We start from the raw sequence: 19464 nt of genomic DNA on the forward strand, positions 1-19464 counted from the left end.
ACGAGCAAATCACGCAGTGCCGCTCCGTGCTGGCGATAACTATAGCTTTCGCAGTGGTTCCAGACGCGAAGGAAATCGTGAAAGCGCTTATCGCAACTGTAGAAGGGTCCCCTTAATCATGAAAGAATCTGTCCTTTATTCACCCGAAATAATTTCCAGAATTATCCCGATGCTTATTTTTTTCTTCCACCTCCTACGCTTTGAGGCTTGAACAGGGGGAAATAAACTTGCGTAGAAGGAAGAAGTTATCGTCGCTGTTAACGTCAGAAAGAGACACAAGGGTCATGGCCTCAATCGCGTCAGAGCTGAGATTGCAACATCCCCAACTTTCGGGGACACGCGCCTCCGAAGACGCCTAGCGCCCTCCTCGGCGGCAGCCGTCGACGGCGAGCGTAACTGAATGGGAGGGAGCAAAAAAAAATCGTAGCTCTCGAACGGAAGCAGGTTTTTCAAAAGGCCTTCTTGAAATACCTAGAATTACTTCAAGCGCACCCGCGGCGAAAATTAGAGCAGTGTAAAGCATTAATTACCGGTTCCTCACACACCTAAAGTTTTCCATAAGGGGCCCTTGATTTCTGATTTGTTTCGCAATACTAGCGGTTATACTAGTGCTGCACAGAAAGATTTTTAAAAAGGCCTTCGCGAAATACCTAAAACTACTTAAAGCGCACTCACAGGTAAAATTTCAGCCCTGCAGAGCATAAATTGTTGGTTCCTCGCCCCCCTAAAGTTTTCGAATTCCCAGAGCGAGCTTCTCGATTTCTTCCTTGTGTCGCGATACTGGGGCAGAAAATGGAGATTTTTCAAATTACCTTCGGGAAATATTTAAAACTACTTTACCCGCACTCACGGGAAAAATAACCATGACAAATAAAAAAGGGAGAGAGCAGGTGGGCGGATTGCGAAATTGTTCCCGGCAATTTATCAAACGCCATTTTATCGAACTCCCGGAGGCCGTTTCATCGAACATTTCAACGTTTGGACGAAGGCTTTTTGGTACAAAACCTTCTGTAGAGGCCATTTCTGCATGTTATATTCTGTACACGTACATTTAAAGGACGCGGAGTCGAAGGTTGGACCTGCGCATGATTAGCAAACTAGTCCCGGGCCATCTTCACTAACGTGAAACCTGCGGAGGGGCGAAGGGTATACGACTCTATGTGTATTCTCGGCGGCTTGGCGGTTTTGCCTACGGAGATGAAACCGTTCGGGGGTATGATATACAGCTTTGCTGTAAGTCTCGTGTCTTTGAAACACGAAGCGTCCTAGCGCGAGTCGTTGGAAAGCGAGTGTCACGGTGTGTTTTTAGTAGGAGTTTATGACGACGGAGATAAAACGTTCTGGCGCGAAGCCCTGTATACCGAGTGTCCCGGTGCGTTCGTTTAGTATGCGTTACGTTCTAGCGCGAGGAATTGGAAAACGAGTATCCCGGTGTTTTAGTGCCGTGACTACATGATACGACGACAACGATGACACGGGACGCCGACAGCCCGACCCCCTAAGGGGCTTCGACCCCGACGGCATTTTATTAATCAAGGGGAATTTTCCCCATATCCGAATAACAACGTTTTGATCAATCAATCAATCAATCAATCAATCAATCAATCAATCAATCAATCAATCAATCAATCAATCAATCAATCAATCAATCAATCAAACATTTTAATTAGTCAAATAATTTGAATGATTGATTCATGAGCCGATCAACGATGGCAATTATTATGTTTTATGTGAGAATTAGGTGGCAGTGATCTTTATTTTGCGGGAAGCTGTATATGGCTCACTCGACTTCATTTCCTGTTGTCGCGGCCCGTAAGCGGGATCGTTCAGCAGAATATGCTTTGCGACGAAGCCAACATTCCTACGAAGCTTCTGTAGTTCTGTATCTCGGGAAGAAATCACGGTGCGATACGATTGCTATGTCACTACGCCCTGTGCAGTTTCTTTACTTCTCGTAATTACCCTGAAACGAATGAATGACGCTTGACGGATCAAGCGGCTATATAATCGCAGGGAGTTTTATCCCAATCGATGTTATGAGTACTTGCCAGTCGCAGTTTTAATACAAGGAACACAAAGCCGCTCCTCCTGAAACAATCCATTAACATCACAGTGGTAAAGGTGGTTCTACTCCTTACACACACGCTTAGAGTGAGCCCAGTCAATACATTCAACAAGAAAGTATTATAAAATCGCAATTCCGAGCACATTTCTGGTTCATTTGATAACTATATTTATTGGTAATTTTCAGGCTTTCTCCTATTCATCTACCAGCCCCCTTGTTAAACAGAGGAGTGTGTCACTTGTTTTTCTCATGAAGACGACTGTCTCAGCTCTCGCCAAACCAGCCTATTCATTTTTTTTTTCCTTTTTTCAACAACAAGCGACACCAGCTAGACTTGTTTACCAAACAAGATCCTCCAGATGTCATTGCCCTGCAAGAGACCAACACTCCTACCCCCCGCCTACCGCATTATACCGCCTTCACGCAAGACCCCCAGCATCGCACCGCCACTTTCGTACATAACTCCCATCCGGCCCAATCACATTGTCTTAATCAAACCGTACCTCATACCTTTGTAGAGCTCATCTCCACAAGGCCGACTGGCTCCAGCATCTTCATCCTGAATATCTACAGTCCCCCATCTGATAACCTCCACAACATTGAGGCACTGATTTACGAAGCCGCATCCCTGTCCAAGGACGCCCCTTTACTTCTCCTCGGAGATTTCAACGCCCCACATCCTGCATGGGGCTACCATTTTGCCTCCAAGAAAGGCACGGCCCTCTTACGCGCCACCCAGAACCACCAGTTGATCCTCCAAAACGACCTCACCTTTCCAACCCGCACCGGCAACAGTGTCACCAGAGACACCACACCTGATTTATCATTCACTAAAAACATCTCCAGGATCCAATGGTCCCGACTCGACGAAACACTCGGCAGTGACCATCATCTCCTCTCCCTTCGCTTCCCAACCAAAAAGAAAACGACCCGGACGGGCACCGCACGCCTGACTAACTGGTCCGCCTTCCGTGAAGATCCAACCCCTCTCCCTGCAATAAGCCAAAATTTAAGTGACTGGACCCAGGCCCTCGAAAACCGGGTTAAAAAGCACACCCAAGAAATCGCACTTACCGACAGCACTCCGGCAGTCGACCCCCACCTTATGCACATTTGGGACGCGCGTCGTAGTCTTACTAAACGCTGGAAACGGCAGAAGCATAACCGTAAACTTAAAAAGCGCATAGCCCTCCTAACCCAGCAAGCGCAAGCATATGCCGCCGATCTCCAGAGACAAAATTGGCACTCTTTCTGCAATCAGCTCCAAGGCACTCTCCACTCAAAGAAAACGTGGCATCTCCTCCGTTCCCTTCTCGACAACACCAATACTAAGAGATACACAAACCATAGAATCCATCAACTAATCCGCAACAGCGCTCTCCCCTCTCAAGAACTCCTCAAGTCGATCCGTGACCATCTTTTTGGCGACCCTACTACCTACCCACCCATCCCCGACACATGCTATACGGGCCTAGCTAACGAAGCACTAGACGCCCCCTTTACCTTCACTGAACTTCAAGCTGTCCTGGCCCGCCTCACCCGCAACACCATCCCAGGAAAGGACCATATTACCTACCGCACTCTCCGCAATCTCGACGAGGACACACTCCAAGATCTCCTCGAACTTTATAATTATCACTGGCAGGGGGGAACTCTACCTGAGCAGTGGCGACACTCGGACATCATACTAATCCCAAAGCCCAACAAGCCACTGACGCCGACCACTCTTCGACCAATCTCCCTGACCTCATGCATCGGTAAACTCTTCGAACACCTAGTACATCAGCGCCTCACCGCATACCTGGAAGACCACAACCTCTACCCTTTCACAATGTTTGGGTTTCGGCAACACCTATCCACTCAAGACGTCCTCCTGCAGCTCAAGGAACAGGTGGTGGACCACCTGAGCCGCACCTCTCCCAAAACAATCTTAACGCTCGACGTCAAGGGTGCATTTGACAACGTCACCCACGAAGCCATACTGGAAAACCTGAGTACCACGAACTGCGGCGTAAATACCTTTCGCTTTGTAAAAGCCTTCCTTGAGAAAAGAACAGCTACACTCCGACTCGGCCCTCTACTCTTGCCTACTTTCCACACCCCGGCAAAGGGAACACCACAAGGATCGGTTATTTCGCCTCTTCTCTTTAATATAGCTCTGCTTCACCTCCCTGACAAACTGCTAGCCATTCCCGGCCTACGCCACGCATTCTACGCTGATGATCTGACTCTCTGGACCACCCAAGGCTCTAGCGGTGCACAACAGGACATCCTTCAGCAAGCAGTCGACACCACTACTGCTTACCTTCAGCCCAGGGGATTGACCTGCGAGCCATCTAAGTCCGCCCTACTGGTCCTCCGCGCCCGCACAAGAGGCCGCCCGGCTGCGCCCACCCCTGACCCACAGGTCACCATAAGTGGCTCTTTTATCCCCCAAGTTACCACGCTCAGGATATTAGGCGTTCCCTTCCACTGGGATGGTTCAGGCTCTGCCCTACTCCCCCAACTGCACCGAACAGTCTCCCAGCTCATCCACCTTATACGCCGAATCCGGGGATCGGCATACGGTCTAAAAGAGCCAGACACTTGCCGTCTTGTCCAAGCCCTCATGGTCAGCCGTCTCACCTACGGAACCCCGTTTGTGAATCTCAGACCCCAAGAAACCACCAAGCTGGATGCCCTAATCCGCAAAACTTACAAAGCTGCCTTGGGCCTCCCTACATTTACCTCTACTGAGCGTCTACTCCAACTTGGGCTGCATAATACCCTCAGTGAAATTCTGGAAGCCCAACGAACCTCACAGCTACAACGGTTGGCCCTTACTCCCACTGGCAGGAACGTGCTTCGCACCATTGGGCGGTCCACCCCGTCTGCAACTCACGAACTTCAACGCATCCCTCTTCACATTCGCCAGCGGCTTAGGGTCGCCCCAATCCCGAAACATATGCATCCGACGTTCAATAGGGGAAGGCGAGAAGCTCGTGTCAGAACACTCACAAGGCGGTATGAAACCGACGCCCAAACGCGCTACACGGATATCGCCCATACTCCCAACGGTTCACACACCACCCTCGTCACCCTGGACTCTACCGGCCATCTCGCCACTGCAGCCACCTACAAGCAGCTACCAGTTCCCACAGCAGAGGCACTCGCCGTCGCTCATGCGACCACCACCCACCAAAAACAGCCCTACCTAACCATCATCACCGATTCTCAGCAAGCATGCCGGTGGTATCAAGCTGGCCTGGCACCCCCTCAAGCTCTTCCCATCTTTCACTGTCTCCCCGAAGAAATAGAAATAACAATAATTTGGACCCCTGGCCACTCTGGTCTTGCTGGGAATGAAGCGGCCCATGCCGCAGCCCGCGCTCTCCACAACCGGGCACTCCCCTCTGCAAGGCTAGATACCACAGGACGTCCAGATTCTGCAAGCACCACCTTAACACCGCTGGACTCTACCTATAGCTCCATCCTTTCCCACTACACAAACAACAGAAGAAGGTACCCTCCTCCCCACCCATCCCTTACCCCACATGAAGCCTATGTCTATCGCCGCCTTCAGACGGAAACTTTCTACAATCACACGATTCTCTCACACATCTCCCCATCCCTCTTCCCCCATAACTGCCAAGCGTGTGACCTTCCTCTTACCACCTTCCACCTAGTCTTCTCCTGCCCGCAGCACCCAACCCCCCTTCACTCCCCCACCCTTGAGCAGTGGGAGTCCGCTCTGACCAGCTCGTCACCGGAGCAGCAGCTCTGCCTGGTGAAACGAGCTCTGGAATCGGCGCGGGCTCGCGGCCTCCTGGACATGGGAGGCTGACCACTTCCCCTTCCCTCTCCCCTAAAGCTCAAATAAACGTTTTTACCACCACCACCACCTTTTTATAATGGAAGAAAGCGATGTTTATCTGGGGTGTCTATGATATGCACGACTTGAAGAGGTAATTTCCGGTGGGGCGACAGAAGGCGAAGAAAGAGCGATTCCTGGAGGGGAGGCGCATTCGGCAGGACCCCACGCGCGGAAAGGTGTAGCCAGCAAGCTTGTTCCTCGATGGGAGGGACAGGCGCCAACGATACCTGAACATTGTGTCCTCAGCGGCTTCAAGTTCGGGTGGCTTTTTGTTGCGTAATTGAGGTTGAGTGAGCTCATGGTGCACGTATAGCTTTTTCTTGCATCAATGCAGTGAGGCTTCAGAGGCCTGTAAGGTTTCAAGGGAAACCGAAAATATTATGAGTGGAAAAGGAATCCGGGGGAGATTGAAACCTAAAGACGAGGGTGGGGAGGGAATGGGTGAAGGCTTGGGCGAAGAATTAAAATGAAATGAAAGTACGCGTGCAACCAGAAAGCCCTAATACGGGAATGAGTGGTATTTGCGAGCACAACCCGTACGAGCTTGAACAGCTGTTTCCAAAAAGGACCGTTTTTCCTCCACGGGCTTGTCTGCGAAAAAGCTAGCGACAACAGTGTTTGCAAATTCATTTTAGCGTGACAGTCCAGCCTACATAAATATTTTCATACGATTTTTCTGCATTTTTTTTCAGGTAACCGAATGTTTGTGAAGCTCATTTAGAGAAAACTACATAAAAATACATTACCACACCTTAAACACTGGCTAATGGACCTTTTACCAGTAGCGATCTGCGCATGCGCGGACTGCCGGTACGCCATTCTTGGCGGTAGCCTCAGGTGAAATAAACAAAAAGGCGCCCCTCAGCTTGCTGCTTAGGGAGCGGTTATGCTTCCTAGGGCTGTACGTTTTTGTTTTCTCTTTTCGGACAGTTCCCAGCGAATCCGTACGTGCACACAAAAAAAGGCGTTCAAAAGAAAGGGGCGAAAATTTTTGAGGCTGACCACCCAGCATCACTTGGTTACCAGTGAGGGAGCAACGAAAATGAAAAAAAAAAAAAGTGAAGAAAAAGGGGCGCTCCGGCCACTGCAGATTGGTCACGCGAGCGTGCACCTGCTACATTCACGTGAATAGCGCAGGTGACGCGTGGGTGCGGGAGGCACTGCAGGCCGAAGATATCTTGTGCACAGGTTCTGCGAAAGCCCGACTTTGGGGGGAAGTGCCTTACGACTAATTTCAGTTCGCCGTGGCGGCTGCTTGGAGGACCGGTACTAGAAAAAAGATCCATTTAACCTTATAACCCAGGAGTCTTTGTCGGTTCTCTGCTTATTATTTTTTACATCTTCATATTTTATTGTAATTTTCGCAGCTCAGGTTAGTCTTCGGTGTCTTCAATTTTTTTCTGTTCGTTAGGTTATGTTAGATTCGTTCACCTTAGGTGCGTTAATGGAAGGCGAAGCAGTGCCAGACTACAGTGCCTAGTACATTCTAGGCACTACATCCAGGCGGGACATTTTTCATCGAAACAACGCCGGTGGGCGCACTTCAGTGGAGTGCTTACAATACTGTCGGACGGCATATAAACACAGCCTAATATAAATGCACTCGACTCCCTTGAAACGATTTCTCCTGTCATTCTTTATTGAGAATCGTTCCTCGATTATGTTGTATTCATTTTATGTTTTTTTTTTTCAATATCGACTGGAAGAAATATTTATTGATCATGCAGTAAAGTCAGCAAATATACTTCAGACCAGTGTTGTACACGTTACTCTAAAACAGGAAAGAAAGCTCGTTCCTCGTTCCTTCCCAATTTTGAAACGAGTTACCGTTACAAGTTCCTTTATTGCGAAAGGCACGCGTTCCAGCTCCACTTCGAACATTGGAACGTGTCGTTACATTAACGTTACATTTCATTTTTTTAAATAAAAGTGTGGTGTCGGATAATCCCGAGGCGAAATAAAGTGTGAAATCTAAAACTCACACCAAACTACGTATATTATACGAATAGGAGCCTTGCCGGCAGCAGATTATGTTGAAATAAAATGGATCCACAGAAACGCTCCTAGAAAACTTTTTTTGGGGAGAACCGGAAAAACTCCAGACATGTCTAACTGCGATTTTTGGTACATATGGCACTTTCAACTTCGGTTTTACGAATGCGCAGTAAGGTTACTGCGCTTGAGATGTGCAGATAGAAAGTTACATGCAGGCACATAATTAAAATTCTTGCATAAAGAACTGTGTCGAAAGGAGCAATACATAGGCGTTTAATGAATGGTTATTACAATATTGCAGGTTATCTAAAATGCCTTACAGGCCCTGCGCAGGGAATTGAGTAAGGGGGTAAGCTTTGAGTAAGCTTTGTAAGAGTAATTGAGTAAGCTTTGCAGATCATACAGCACAAATTTGCGAGTAACAAAACATAACAGAACAAGTAATGGCTGCAAGGTTCACAATACAAGTTTTAGTCAAGAAAAATAAAAAATAAAAGTCAGCACTGTAGTCACACATGAAATCTACGCGCAAGAATTACAAAGTATACCGAACACAATCAGGGTAGTAGATAAAGTAAACAACCGAAAATATCCAAATATGTTGACACGACGCACAAATCAGTTGCTGTGGTTAGAAATACGCATAAGGGAAAAGCACAGGAAATAAAAGCACAGGTTGAAACCAACCAACTAAAGTAACTCTGAACGCTGGCCGTCCACGTTCCAGCGGCCTTTCTCAGGTATTGTCCATACCGCATGCGACAAAAGTATGCCCAACAATGACGAAATTCCTGTCCTTTGTCAACACGACGCGTGCAATACAAAAGGTCCTGGCACTCCCTTCGACCCATTCCCGTCGACCCCCAGACCGCGCCGTGACGAACTGCATGCGTACTCTAACTTTGAGCAGTACAGCATACCGAGACACTGCGGCGCGCTCAGCCGTATTCATAGCCGGTGACACTTCGGATGAACCCGCCGCGGTGGCTCAGTGGCTAAGAAGTTGCGCTGCTGAGCACGACGTCGCGGGTTCGATCACCAGCCGCGGCGGCCGCTTTTCAGGTGGAGGCGAAAAGCAAAAACGCCCGTGTGTACGAGATTTCGGCGCACGTTAAAGATCCCCAGGCGGTCAAAATTAATCCGGAGCCCTCCACTACGACGCGCCTCATCACCTGCGTTGCGCCGGCGCGTTAAACCCTATAATCAATCAATCGACACTTCGATTGACCTCACAGCGAGCGCAACTCCCCCCACCCCCACCCCCCCCCACCTGACAGTTAACAACCTTTCCTCGGCAGTGAACAATTCTATCGGCCAGACGCGCATTCTGGCCATTCCAGAGAAACGATGAAAGGTGAAAAGCATTCTCGCGGCTGCGCTATTCCTCCATCGAACGCTGCGTAAGCTCCGCGGGGGATCCAGACATTTCGGTGTAGGTCATTTCGGTGCAGGACGTTTTGGTGCGGACATGTCGGTGCACAGACGTTCGGCCTTGCAAGGAACGCCGTTCTGTACAATACTGCTTGAGACGTGGCCTACGTCGTCATCTTGACCCCAACCACGGCCGGAGCCCCGCTAGCCGTTCCCGGCCCACCGGGCTCCTGATCTATTCCTCTGAGGCAGGGGTCTCAAAGACGCGTAAAGCGGACCTTTTTATTCGGACTTAGTATACGAACATATTTATTTATTACAAACGTTCTTGTTCGCAATCCTGCGATAAGTTAGGCCAGGGGTTGGTTGTGTGTCATTGCCAAAAACGTGTTTATTAAAGACGATAGTCTTTCTTGGGCTACTTAAACCCAGAAATTTTGGTCTGTCTGTATGTCTGTATGTCTGTCCGTCTGTCTGTCTGTGACCCGATTCAGCCACCCGGCCAAAGCAAAACAATGCCTGCGCAATAGTCTTATATAGTCACAGCTAAATCTACCCGTCTGTGCCCGGTGGAATGTTCATACTTCTCAACATTGTTGAAGAAGAACAAGACATTACGCAAATATGAGACAACAAATCAATACAGAAGTGATATTTGCAGTGTTCCTTTATAAAAAAATCAAACATGCTTGAATTTGCGAAATTAAATACTTCATCAACTGCAGAAAAAGAATTCACTCTGCCGTCGCCTGCTGTCGCCCGCGCCACTATAGCTTCTGGGGCCATTTTAAGAAATCAACCGGCAACAGTTACGCAAGGTTCCACTAGGTAGGTTCCACGTTCTGCTTGCAACGCACGTGGAGTAGGGAAACGCGGTTCTATAAACGCTGAAGTAGGGCGCCTCGATTAACGCGCGTCTACGCCGTACGGCAGCGTTCGCATCGAGTCACCCGGTTTGGAGCAGTGGAACGCGGGAAATTTAAAATGATTTAAGCAAACCTTTGGCGTCTTTATCTTGGGAGGAGCGCGAAGCAAGAGGAACATCATGAGAGGTGAGCGGGAAAGCGAAGGGAGGCATTCACTTCGCAAAAGCCGATAAAGACTATCGTCTTTTGACGGCATTTGCAACGAAAGGAGCAGATACGCGGCCAATTTTTTGTTGAATATTTGCTGGAATATGGGAACCTTTCTGAAGCTTCGCTTTAAAAACTCAAAGCCAAAATGAACAACTTCGACAGCGATGCGCACAGTTGGTACCAAAATACGGAATCTTCGTATAAAAACTGACCATTACTCCTGCTCAGCTGATCAGACAGCTAAGCTGTTAGATATTATTGAAAATGATTCTACGAAATGAGTTACAAAAGCGCTTCGAATTGCAATTTCGCAATACAGTTGACTCCTACTAATACGAACTCCATGTGGACCGTACAAAGCTTCTAACTAACAAAACTCTCAAACAAACAGAATCCCGCCGTGGCTATGGCGTTGTGCTGCTGAGCCCAGGGACGCGGTGTCGATTACCAGCCGCGGCGGCCGCTTTTCGATGGAAGCGAGAAGTGAAAACGCCCATGTATTCGTGATTTAGGCACACGTTCAAGATTTCCAGGTTGTATAAATTAATCCTCCACTGCAGCACGCCTCACCGGCTGTGTTGCGTCGGAGCGTTAACCTCATAATCAATCAATCAATGAAACAGAAAGCACAATGAGAGCAATGCCATAACTACGCTACACGTCTTCCTTCTTGATTGTGGTCACAACCTCGACTTTCCTTGCCAATACAAGCGCACGACATGGTTTGTCCTGAGTGTGAAGGCTTATCGCTTAAGTTGAAGCCTGAAGCCTACACCACCCAAATGCTTACACGGAGTTGTGTGCAGCCAGGAAACTACAAAGAACGTAGACATGCGAACGCTGGCGCGAGTTTCAAGTGAACTGCATGGCTGCGGGCGGCCTCAGTAGCGAGGGCGCCGACATAACACATCACCTGGGTGTTTTGACGCCGAAAAATTTGAATTTCCTCGAGAAATGACTGCTACCTGTATGTTTTTATTCAAAATACTTCCCAATTAACCGACAAAATTGGCTTTGGCTTCGAATTATCAGGCAATTTTTTAATCGAATTGCCCGTATAATTTCCGGACCCAGAACATCACTTCAAGTTAACCAAAAATTCTAACTAAGCGACTTTTAATTGTCGGGAGTCGATTGTATCTTGTTTGCGAGCGTATTGACCGGACGTAGTCCGAACGAGCACAAGGAACACGACACGATTGTTGTTTGCGATTTAAGCTATTCTTCTGTTCAATATAGTAATCAAATTTGAAAAGCCTGCAGTTTTATTCAAGCAGACAAACATGAGGCTGTCTGTTTTACGGTGTTTTCAACGCGCTAATGGAATGTCTTAGGGGCAGCGGCTTCATGTTCTTTGTGTTAAAACTGTGACTCATAATTACCCGCGCGCCATATCGCCTAAGATAAAACTATACATGAACATGTAGCCTCCTGAGCAGTCAGACTTCATTAATATGCTTCGGGGTCTCTTCAGCACAACAAGAGTTACAGCCGTTTTCTGTAACAATTCCCATCCCGTAGACGTTCATATGTTTACAACAATTGCTCAACGTTGACTATTTCACTGTGGCCCACCTAATTACGACAAGTAAATGAACTCGCCGTGATGAAATGAAAGATCTGCCAGGTCACACCATAATTTTTCCCGAGATAATATACGCTATAAACATCCACCTTTTCGGCAGCTAAAGTTGCCCGCGAAGTAAAAAACCGTCAACAACGCCTCACCTAAAATATTCAGTAGCGATGACTAAATACAATTCTAAACACAAGCCTTTGAATAATAATATTACTGTAGACCACTCCCTGAATATTTACTACGTTAAAACGCATGGAGAAGTGCAGTTAATTGCTGTTAGCGCTTGCTTCCAACACATATGTACAGCTGCAGCCCCTCGCAGGCACACTGCTGAAATATTTTACAGCGCAAGGAGCATAAAACGGCTACATCTCCAGAGGTAAGAAGTCGCATTCACGGGACCGAAGACACCCACTCGTGCGCGGCCCGCGAGCGCCCAGCCGTGTTTTCTTGTATGGTTAGGAATGGTGGAGACCCGAAGAGCACAAAAGAGCACGGCCTTTTGTGCACGTCCCGACCCTCCTATTTGCTTCTTTTGATAATTCGGCATGCTTCACCGGAAAGAGGGGGGCCCTTGGGGCGTGTTGGTAAGAGCGGCTTCGGGCCTCCCGAGTAGGGGAGAAGGAAAGAAAAAAAAAGAAAAAGTCTCCACCTCGGAACGCCACGTGGTGTCAGATTTTCGAAGCTTTCGGAATGTCCCCGAAAGTTGGCCTCTCTCGGCCAACCTTGTCGCAATTGCTTTAGTGTTTGCATTACTGTCAGAAGTAGTTATTGATTGAAATTATTGGTCGATTGATATTCAAAAATTGATTGCAGTTTTAGATTGCAACCTGATTGAAGTAATTTATTTGACTAGCTGCTTCCTGCGGCGTTGGCTGGTCCTCACTTTGTCACTGGGTGTATGAATGGTTGTATGGCACTAGGGCATACCCAAATGGGACACGCGCTAACTTTATCTATGCGAACGCCAAGCGCTCCTTATGCTGAGCTCTTTAGATTCCAAAAAGACGCATTCGAAAAACTGGAAGTTCTCTATATGAAGTCTATATCCCCCTGCGGTGTTCATGTCGACCTGTATTCACGAATCAGGAAAAATGTGAATGCTTTCACCGAGTGTTTTTTTTGTTTTATGTATACCTAATAAACAGCACCCTGCACTCAGTCTCCATGCGACCAGTTTTCGTGTCAAACGCCCCAAACATCGGCCAATGTGCCTCTAACGCAGGGTGACCGCTACGGCGGTCAGCGTCGCAGCTACATCAGTTCCCAGCGCGGCCCTGTTTCTCATGGTCATGACACTGTCCGTCATCGGAGCGCCAGTCAGCGACGTCAGCCTGCTCTTCACAGTCGAGTGGCTCCTGTGAGTGCTTTCTGCCCATTGCAAGGACACGAGGTTGCGCCAACGATTTCCTCTTCTTGCTGTTCCTCCGCTCAGGGCACATATGCACGTGGGGGATTGGCCAAAAAACGGTAGCTCTTTAGTGCTAATGCGCCCACGCCATAACGTGAGAATATGTTCCCATGTCCGCGCCGGACGGGCACTTCCGGCTCAATGCATTACTTTAAATAACATGGTGACAGGCTCCTCTCCGCATCTAAACCGACATAAAACATACTAAACCACCCTTATTTATCGAAAGAATCGGTATATTAGACCTAGGAACCCGCCGCGGTGGCTCAGTGGCTAAGGCGTTGTGCTGCTGAGCACGAGGACGCGGGTTCGATTCCAGGCCGTGGCGGCCGCTTTTCTGATGGAGGCGAAAAGCGAAAATGCTTGTGTGTACGAGATTTCGGTGCACGTTAAAGATCCCCAGCTGGCCAAAATTAATCCGGAGCTTTCCACTATGGCCCGTCTCGTCGCCTGCGTTGCGTCGGCGCGTTTAACCCTACAATCAAACAATCAAGATTAGACCTAGGAGAGCCAAAATTTGTCAATTTTAAATCGCAGGAATACGAAAGGCAAACCTCTGTGCTCGAACTCAGTGTGTAAGCGAGAAAATCCGCGTTGCTACCCGCTGGGCCGCAAAGGCCGGGCAGCAGGCTCGTTTTAGCAGTTGATCAAGAAGTTTGCGGCAGTGTTCGAAGTTAACCACTAGGCGACACTAGGTGTAACAGAAAGTGCCCAGCCGGCATTGCCTGGGAAATGGAGAGAGAGAGAGAGAGAGAGAGAGAGAGAGAGAGAGAGAGAGAGAGAGAGAGAGAAGTTTGCGGCAGTGTTCGAAGTTAACCACTAGGCGACACTAGGTGTAACAGAAAGTGCCCAGCCGGCATTGCCTGGGAAATGGAGAGAGAGAGAGAGAGAGAGAGAGAGAGAGAGAGAGAGAGAGAGAGAGAGAGAGAGAGAGAGAGAGAGAGAGAGAGAGAGAGAGAGAGAGAGAGAGAGAGAGAGAGAGAGAGAGAGAGAGAGAAATCATATACACTCGTGAGCAGGAACATCGCCTTCAACGCACCCTAAAATTAATCTGTAGGAATTGAAGGGACGAAACAACTGCGCAGTACGCAGTTGTAGTACGCAGTACTGCGCAGTACGCAGTACGCAGTACGCAGTTGCAAAGAGTTCTAGAATAGTGTCATTAGATTGAAGAATAGGGCAGAAACCAACTTTTGGGGAAGTAAATTATACTGGAGAAGAGCAATTAACAGGTCAGCCACCTCGTCTCCGAAATCTGCGCGTAAATGGCCGCAACCACACCTCTGTGACAGAATCCCGGGGATGTGTCCCCGAAGGAAAGCAACACAGGAACCGAAAGAGTTGAAGGTCAAGGCATTGAATTGGAGCGACTAGGTAACGTTTTAAAGCGAAAATTTCAGCCTCTCACTGATGATATCCGTACGCGAAAATACACTGTGGGAGAGTCAACTTACGACGATGATGATCGTGGGTGAAGCTTGGAAAAATTAACACGCTTTCCTGCGAAGCTTGACGACAGCTCCGTTAGGACCCCTCCGCTGCAGAGGGAAGAGGTGACGCAGGTGTGCGACGACGGGACGTACATAGTCCAAACGTTATGTTGGTGAAAGTATACAGCCGTTACCGACAGTTCGACGCACGATGAGAATGATGTTGCTCTGCATGCCGTGAAGCTGTTAGCCGTAGGACGTTATGCCCAGCGTCGCATTTCGAGGTTGATGACCTTAGGCCTAACGTCACATTTTGAGGCTTAACACCTTTAACCGGCACCAACTCAAAAAAGTGCTCTCTGAATGCCAAGCATCAGATATCGATTCACGCCATCGACCCCAAACTCGCACGTTAAGCCTTCGGAGTGCATACCCGAGAGCTGCTGCGGTGATTCTACAAAAGTGGTGCCGCCAGAGTATCACGTACTGGCAGTGTGGGATTGGCCAACCAAGAAATTCATCGCGAGAAAGCTTCGCGTTCAATCATCGTAGTCGATGACGGAGGGATAAATGATTTTTTTTTCTCGTCGAAGAAAAATTGCGACTATTCAAGAAAAAAGGTACGGTTGCTTTCTCTCTGTGAGATCCCACGCTCTGTCCCCACGTGATGCAATTAAGTGTGGCGGTTTGTATTGCGGGACTGCCTCCCCCTCCCTCTTCCCTTTCCCACTTCACAATTTTCAGACAAATCAAATGTCAGGCGTCGGTATTTGTCAGCCTTTCTCTCCGTTACTCCTTATTCAGCTGCTGTGAGGGGAGACAGGTTAACTGTTTTTAGAGCGAAGCTGTTTCGCGCTCAAGGTTCTGATCAAAACTGGTGCGTCTATCGGGTCGCGTCGACTAAGAATCGCACGTGGTGGCTTAAGAGCCAGTGTAAAGTTTTTCGCAGCTGTCAGTCTTATATAGGTACCTTGAAAGCAATCATGCTGAAATAGGGCACTAAGACATCGGGTTTCGTTTCCTTGTCTTAAATAGTTCTCAGTTAATTGTAAAGTTACAGAATTTTTGGTTGCTACCAACACATGGCCGTCTATGCAGGGAGTATGGTTAGAGAAAAAGGCTCCAACTTGTTTTGCCGAAACTATCTCCAAACCAATTATATCAGAAATAATTTAGAATTAACTCTAAAGAACTTAAATGTATTTGCGTTTGTTCGATCACCAGTGTCACCATACATGGTTCAATAAAATCGACCAGATTTAGGGGAAATCCCCAAGGTGGAGCAAGTTTCTTCGAAGGAAAGTTTGACATCCACCTCAACGCAGCCGTACGGCTGCAAAGGAAAGCTGTACAGCTTTCTCCGAAACTTCGCAATTGAAGAAAAAATCGTCCTGGTCCAGGATTCGAACCCGAGACCACCGCTTAACTTGGACCATCGCGTTTTTCTTCGACGGGGAAGTTTCTGAGAAAGCTGTACAGCTTTCTTTTGTAGCCGTACGGCTGCGTTGAGGTGGATGTCGAACTTTCCTTCGCATAGCTCAATACAGTTATCCGCCAACACAGCCGGCCTTCCATCTGCACAGTAGTCAGGGCTCTAAATTTATTTTAGTAAGTACAACACGCATACCTGTCATTACAGGGACCGTGCGCGGACGACGAACAACTGCCTGGGAGACTGTTTCACAAGCGCCCTGGTCGACCACATATGCTTCCGAAAGAGCAAGGGCTCCGAACTCAACGAGGTGGTTGTCACGGACGACGAGGCGGCCGTCGACAAGCTTCGAGACTCAACCCTGTGATTAGACAGCCGGAAAAAAGAGGAAGCGACAGCGTAATATATAAAGGTGTATCGACGACTCAGTCGTAAAAGAGATCGATTGCGGCCAATAATTTCCATCCTTTTTAGTTTCCTGTCACTACGGATAGCTCACGTCCTACTGGCATTTTATGATACATGCTTTTAATTCTACCCAATCAACGTCCCCTCCACATGTTTCGGGCTCTGACAATAATCGAGTGCGCTTAGTATCCAGGATCTGTTCGCTTTATTTTTCCCGAATTACGACGTCACAAGAAAGGGGAAGTGATCGTGACCGCAGGCTGCTTAAATCAAGTTCGATACAGTAACCGGCACCAAAAAGATCAGCTGCTTCATCATCGCCACGCCAGAGCTACCGCCAACACACGCGCGCTTGTGCTAATGACTCTTTTGTAATAATAGCGGAAGCAAAAGTCTTCAGGCTGCTTTTTGTCGAGTAACCCGGGGGAATCGGCCATGGCGTATGCTGAGCAGTTGCGCCGCGATGAGCACGAGGTACGCTGATGAGTACGCTGGGCATACAAGATTTCGGTGCACATGACGCATCACCTGCTTGTTTCAGTGTAATACGCAGGCCAGCGTGTAACTTGGGCCCGTAAATTCCTGATTTGGATTATGATAACAGAATATCCCGTCAGCCGCCGAAGCAGGTGACGCGCAGATGCAGGAGGAAGGAACTACGGCATGCGCGTACACGTAAACTTATCTCGCCGAAAACAGTGTGAAAGCTAAAGGCATAATATTATTTTTTTTTCTTACCATAAACTTTATAAAGACTGGCGTGGCGGTGACGCGTCTTTGATACACCTCTATATATTACACCGTGAAGGCGACGGTGTGGTGACTGATCCGCGAACACTCAGGAACACGAGAGACTGACTGTCGTGTTGATTGTGTCAACACCTAAACGAAGGGACTCGTCGCGCAACAACTGTCGTTCCTGTTCTGCGCGGTCCTTCATGCATTTAAGCCGTTAAGGTTCCACAATTAACAAGCGACCTTCGTCGTCAAGTGCACCACACGGGATTTCGTCATCCAGAAATGTATGCCGCGTTTATTTACCTCGTGTGGAATGTTCTTCCGGCACTACGCTAGTCTTCAAACGCAAACTGCTACTAGACACCTACATGCACTACGCCCTGTCGTTCTTTCGAGGTCGTGATCAAAACCTCTTTAGTAATAACAGTAACTCCGACGCACAAAATTCTACCAACAACCTCGCCTTGCTTTGCTTTTACCACTCCACGGAAGAGAAATACTGCGCTAGAATTTTTTATTGTGACCACGGCTGTTGTATTTAATGGCATAGGGATGGAAATGTTCAAGTGGAGGGTGAAGGGTGCGCATGGGGCGGTGGGATATTAAGGGAGAATAAAGGAGAATGCGGGAAAATCGTAGGAGGCACAGGGGGGTCATAAAAGGGGATTGAAGCGACCAGAGGTGGAAAGGAATAGTACGAGAATATAGGGGAGGACTCGAGTGCTTGTTGGGGGTGTGTTGAACAAAAAGGAGAAATGCATGGTGGGAAGGTGAATCGAGAAGAGGGACTGTCGTGGCGGAGGAAAGATATGCAGTGGAGGAGAGTTAATGTTGAGAGAGCGGTAGAAAGGGAGAGTCATGGGGGGGGGGGGTAGGGAAAAGCGCCGTAGAGTACGAAACGGAGGAGGAGTGGAAGGGTGGACACGGATCGGAGGAGAGGGGAAAAAGGGGAAATGATAGGGTTAAGATAGGGCTGGGAAAGAAAAAGAGAGATAATCTTCTTACAATATTCCAACCCGAATCGTGGGTGGGGAATGGGAGGTGGGGGAACAGACAGGAGTGAATGGGAAGACGGGGATGTAGAATGTGAGCGCGAGGGGCGGGAACGGAGGAAAGACGCGTGGCGGAGGCGACACAAATGCTATTGTCTTTCGACGTCGTTTGCAGCGAAGCAAGCCGATACACAGCCGATTTTTCTCTATGCATCACCGATGAGCGCACATTCCTGTATAGTTTCCACGATATGTTTCCCATGTATTATCGACAGCGATTCCTATGTTGATATTGTCATCGTCTTCACTAGTTCACTTGTAAAAGCCTAAAAGCTCACTGTAGTTTCAAATGATCCATCACCTCCTCATATTGTGATGTGTAACACTGTAATCCAGTTTTATAGACGGAGAACATGTTGTGTACGACTGCGTACAAACCAATGTATTTCTTGTTCGTGTTCAGTTCTTCTGCACCTTGACTGGGATTGCCAACACTGCTTAGCGCTCCCTTCCTTCCGTATTTCACTTATTTCACTTTAGGGGTTCTGTTACACTCGCGGTAGCGGGTTCGGTTCCCGGTCACAGGGAATATAATTTTTGTGGGAGCAAAATGGAAAGCACTTTCGTATACGGCTTTCTGGTGCATGCACGCCGGTTCAACAGGTGCGCGCCGGCGAGGGAAAACTTCCATTCTGGGAAAACTGTATTCCCAAAATTGTTGGCACCGCAACGATTGTCTAGGGTAAGGGAATATTTGGCGATCTAATTTAGTTCCTACCTTCCCACAACGGAGCGACTTCGATGCGTTCAGCGCGAAATTTGAATCCGTTCCAACTCGGTTCTGAAATGCGCCTGGTTTATCTACTTTATCTACTGGAGTTGTTGTATTACGTGGCGTAATCCACCTGAAGCCAGGTCGCATTTAAAACAGAGTTAACGAATACTCTGATGCAAAATTCAGCTTCTGCCACTGGCTTACTTTGCCCACTCACTACGCCTACTTAGAATAAGGCCAGCGCGGATAATTCGGTTCGCGGCTAGCAGGCAGATTGCTTACGTTGTCTCAAGGCAAGCACGCATTCAAATGGCCACGACTGGAGGAATTCTCAGAAGC

At 48.3% G+C, this 19464-nt stretch overlaps 1 protein-coding gene across 3 annotated transcripts in view; it reads left to right on the forward strand.

Annotated features, from left to right (window-relative positions):
- LOC144169662 (excitatory amino acid transporter 2-like) overlaps positions 1–18221 on the forward strand; it is a 110637-nt gene extending 92416 nt beyond the window's left edge. For all 3 annotated transcript variants that reach the window (XM_077698933.1, XM_077698931.1, XM_077698930.1), the window contains exons 9-10: positions 13165–13299; positions 16420–18221. In XM_077698933.1, the coding sequence (XP_077555059.1) occupies positions 13165–13299; positions 16420–16579 (295 nt within the window). In that variant the 3' untranslated portion in view covers positions 16580–18221. The remainder of the gene's footprint in view (positions 1–13164; positions 13300–16419) is intronic.
- The last annotated feature ends 1243 nt before the right edge of the window (positions 18222–19464 follow it).

This window comes from Haemaphysalis longicornis, unplaced genomic scaffold (assembly GCF_048455015.1).
Source record: "Haemaphysalis longicornis isolate Haplotype H1 unplaced genomic scaffold, Haemaphysalis longicornis Haplotype H1 scaffold_2, whole genome shotgun sequence".
NCBI classification, from domain to species: domain Eukaryota; kingdom Metazoa; phylum Arthropoda; class Arachnida; order Ixodida; family Ixodidae; genus Haemaphysalis; species Haemaphysalis longicornis.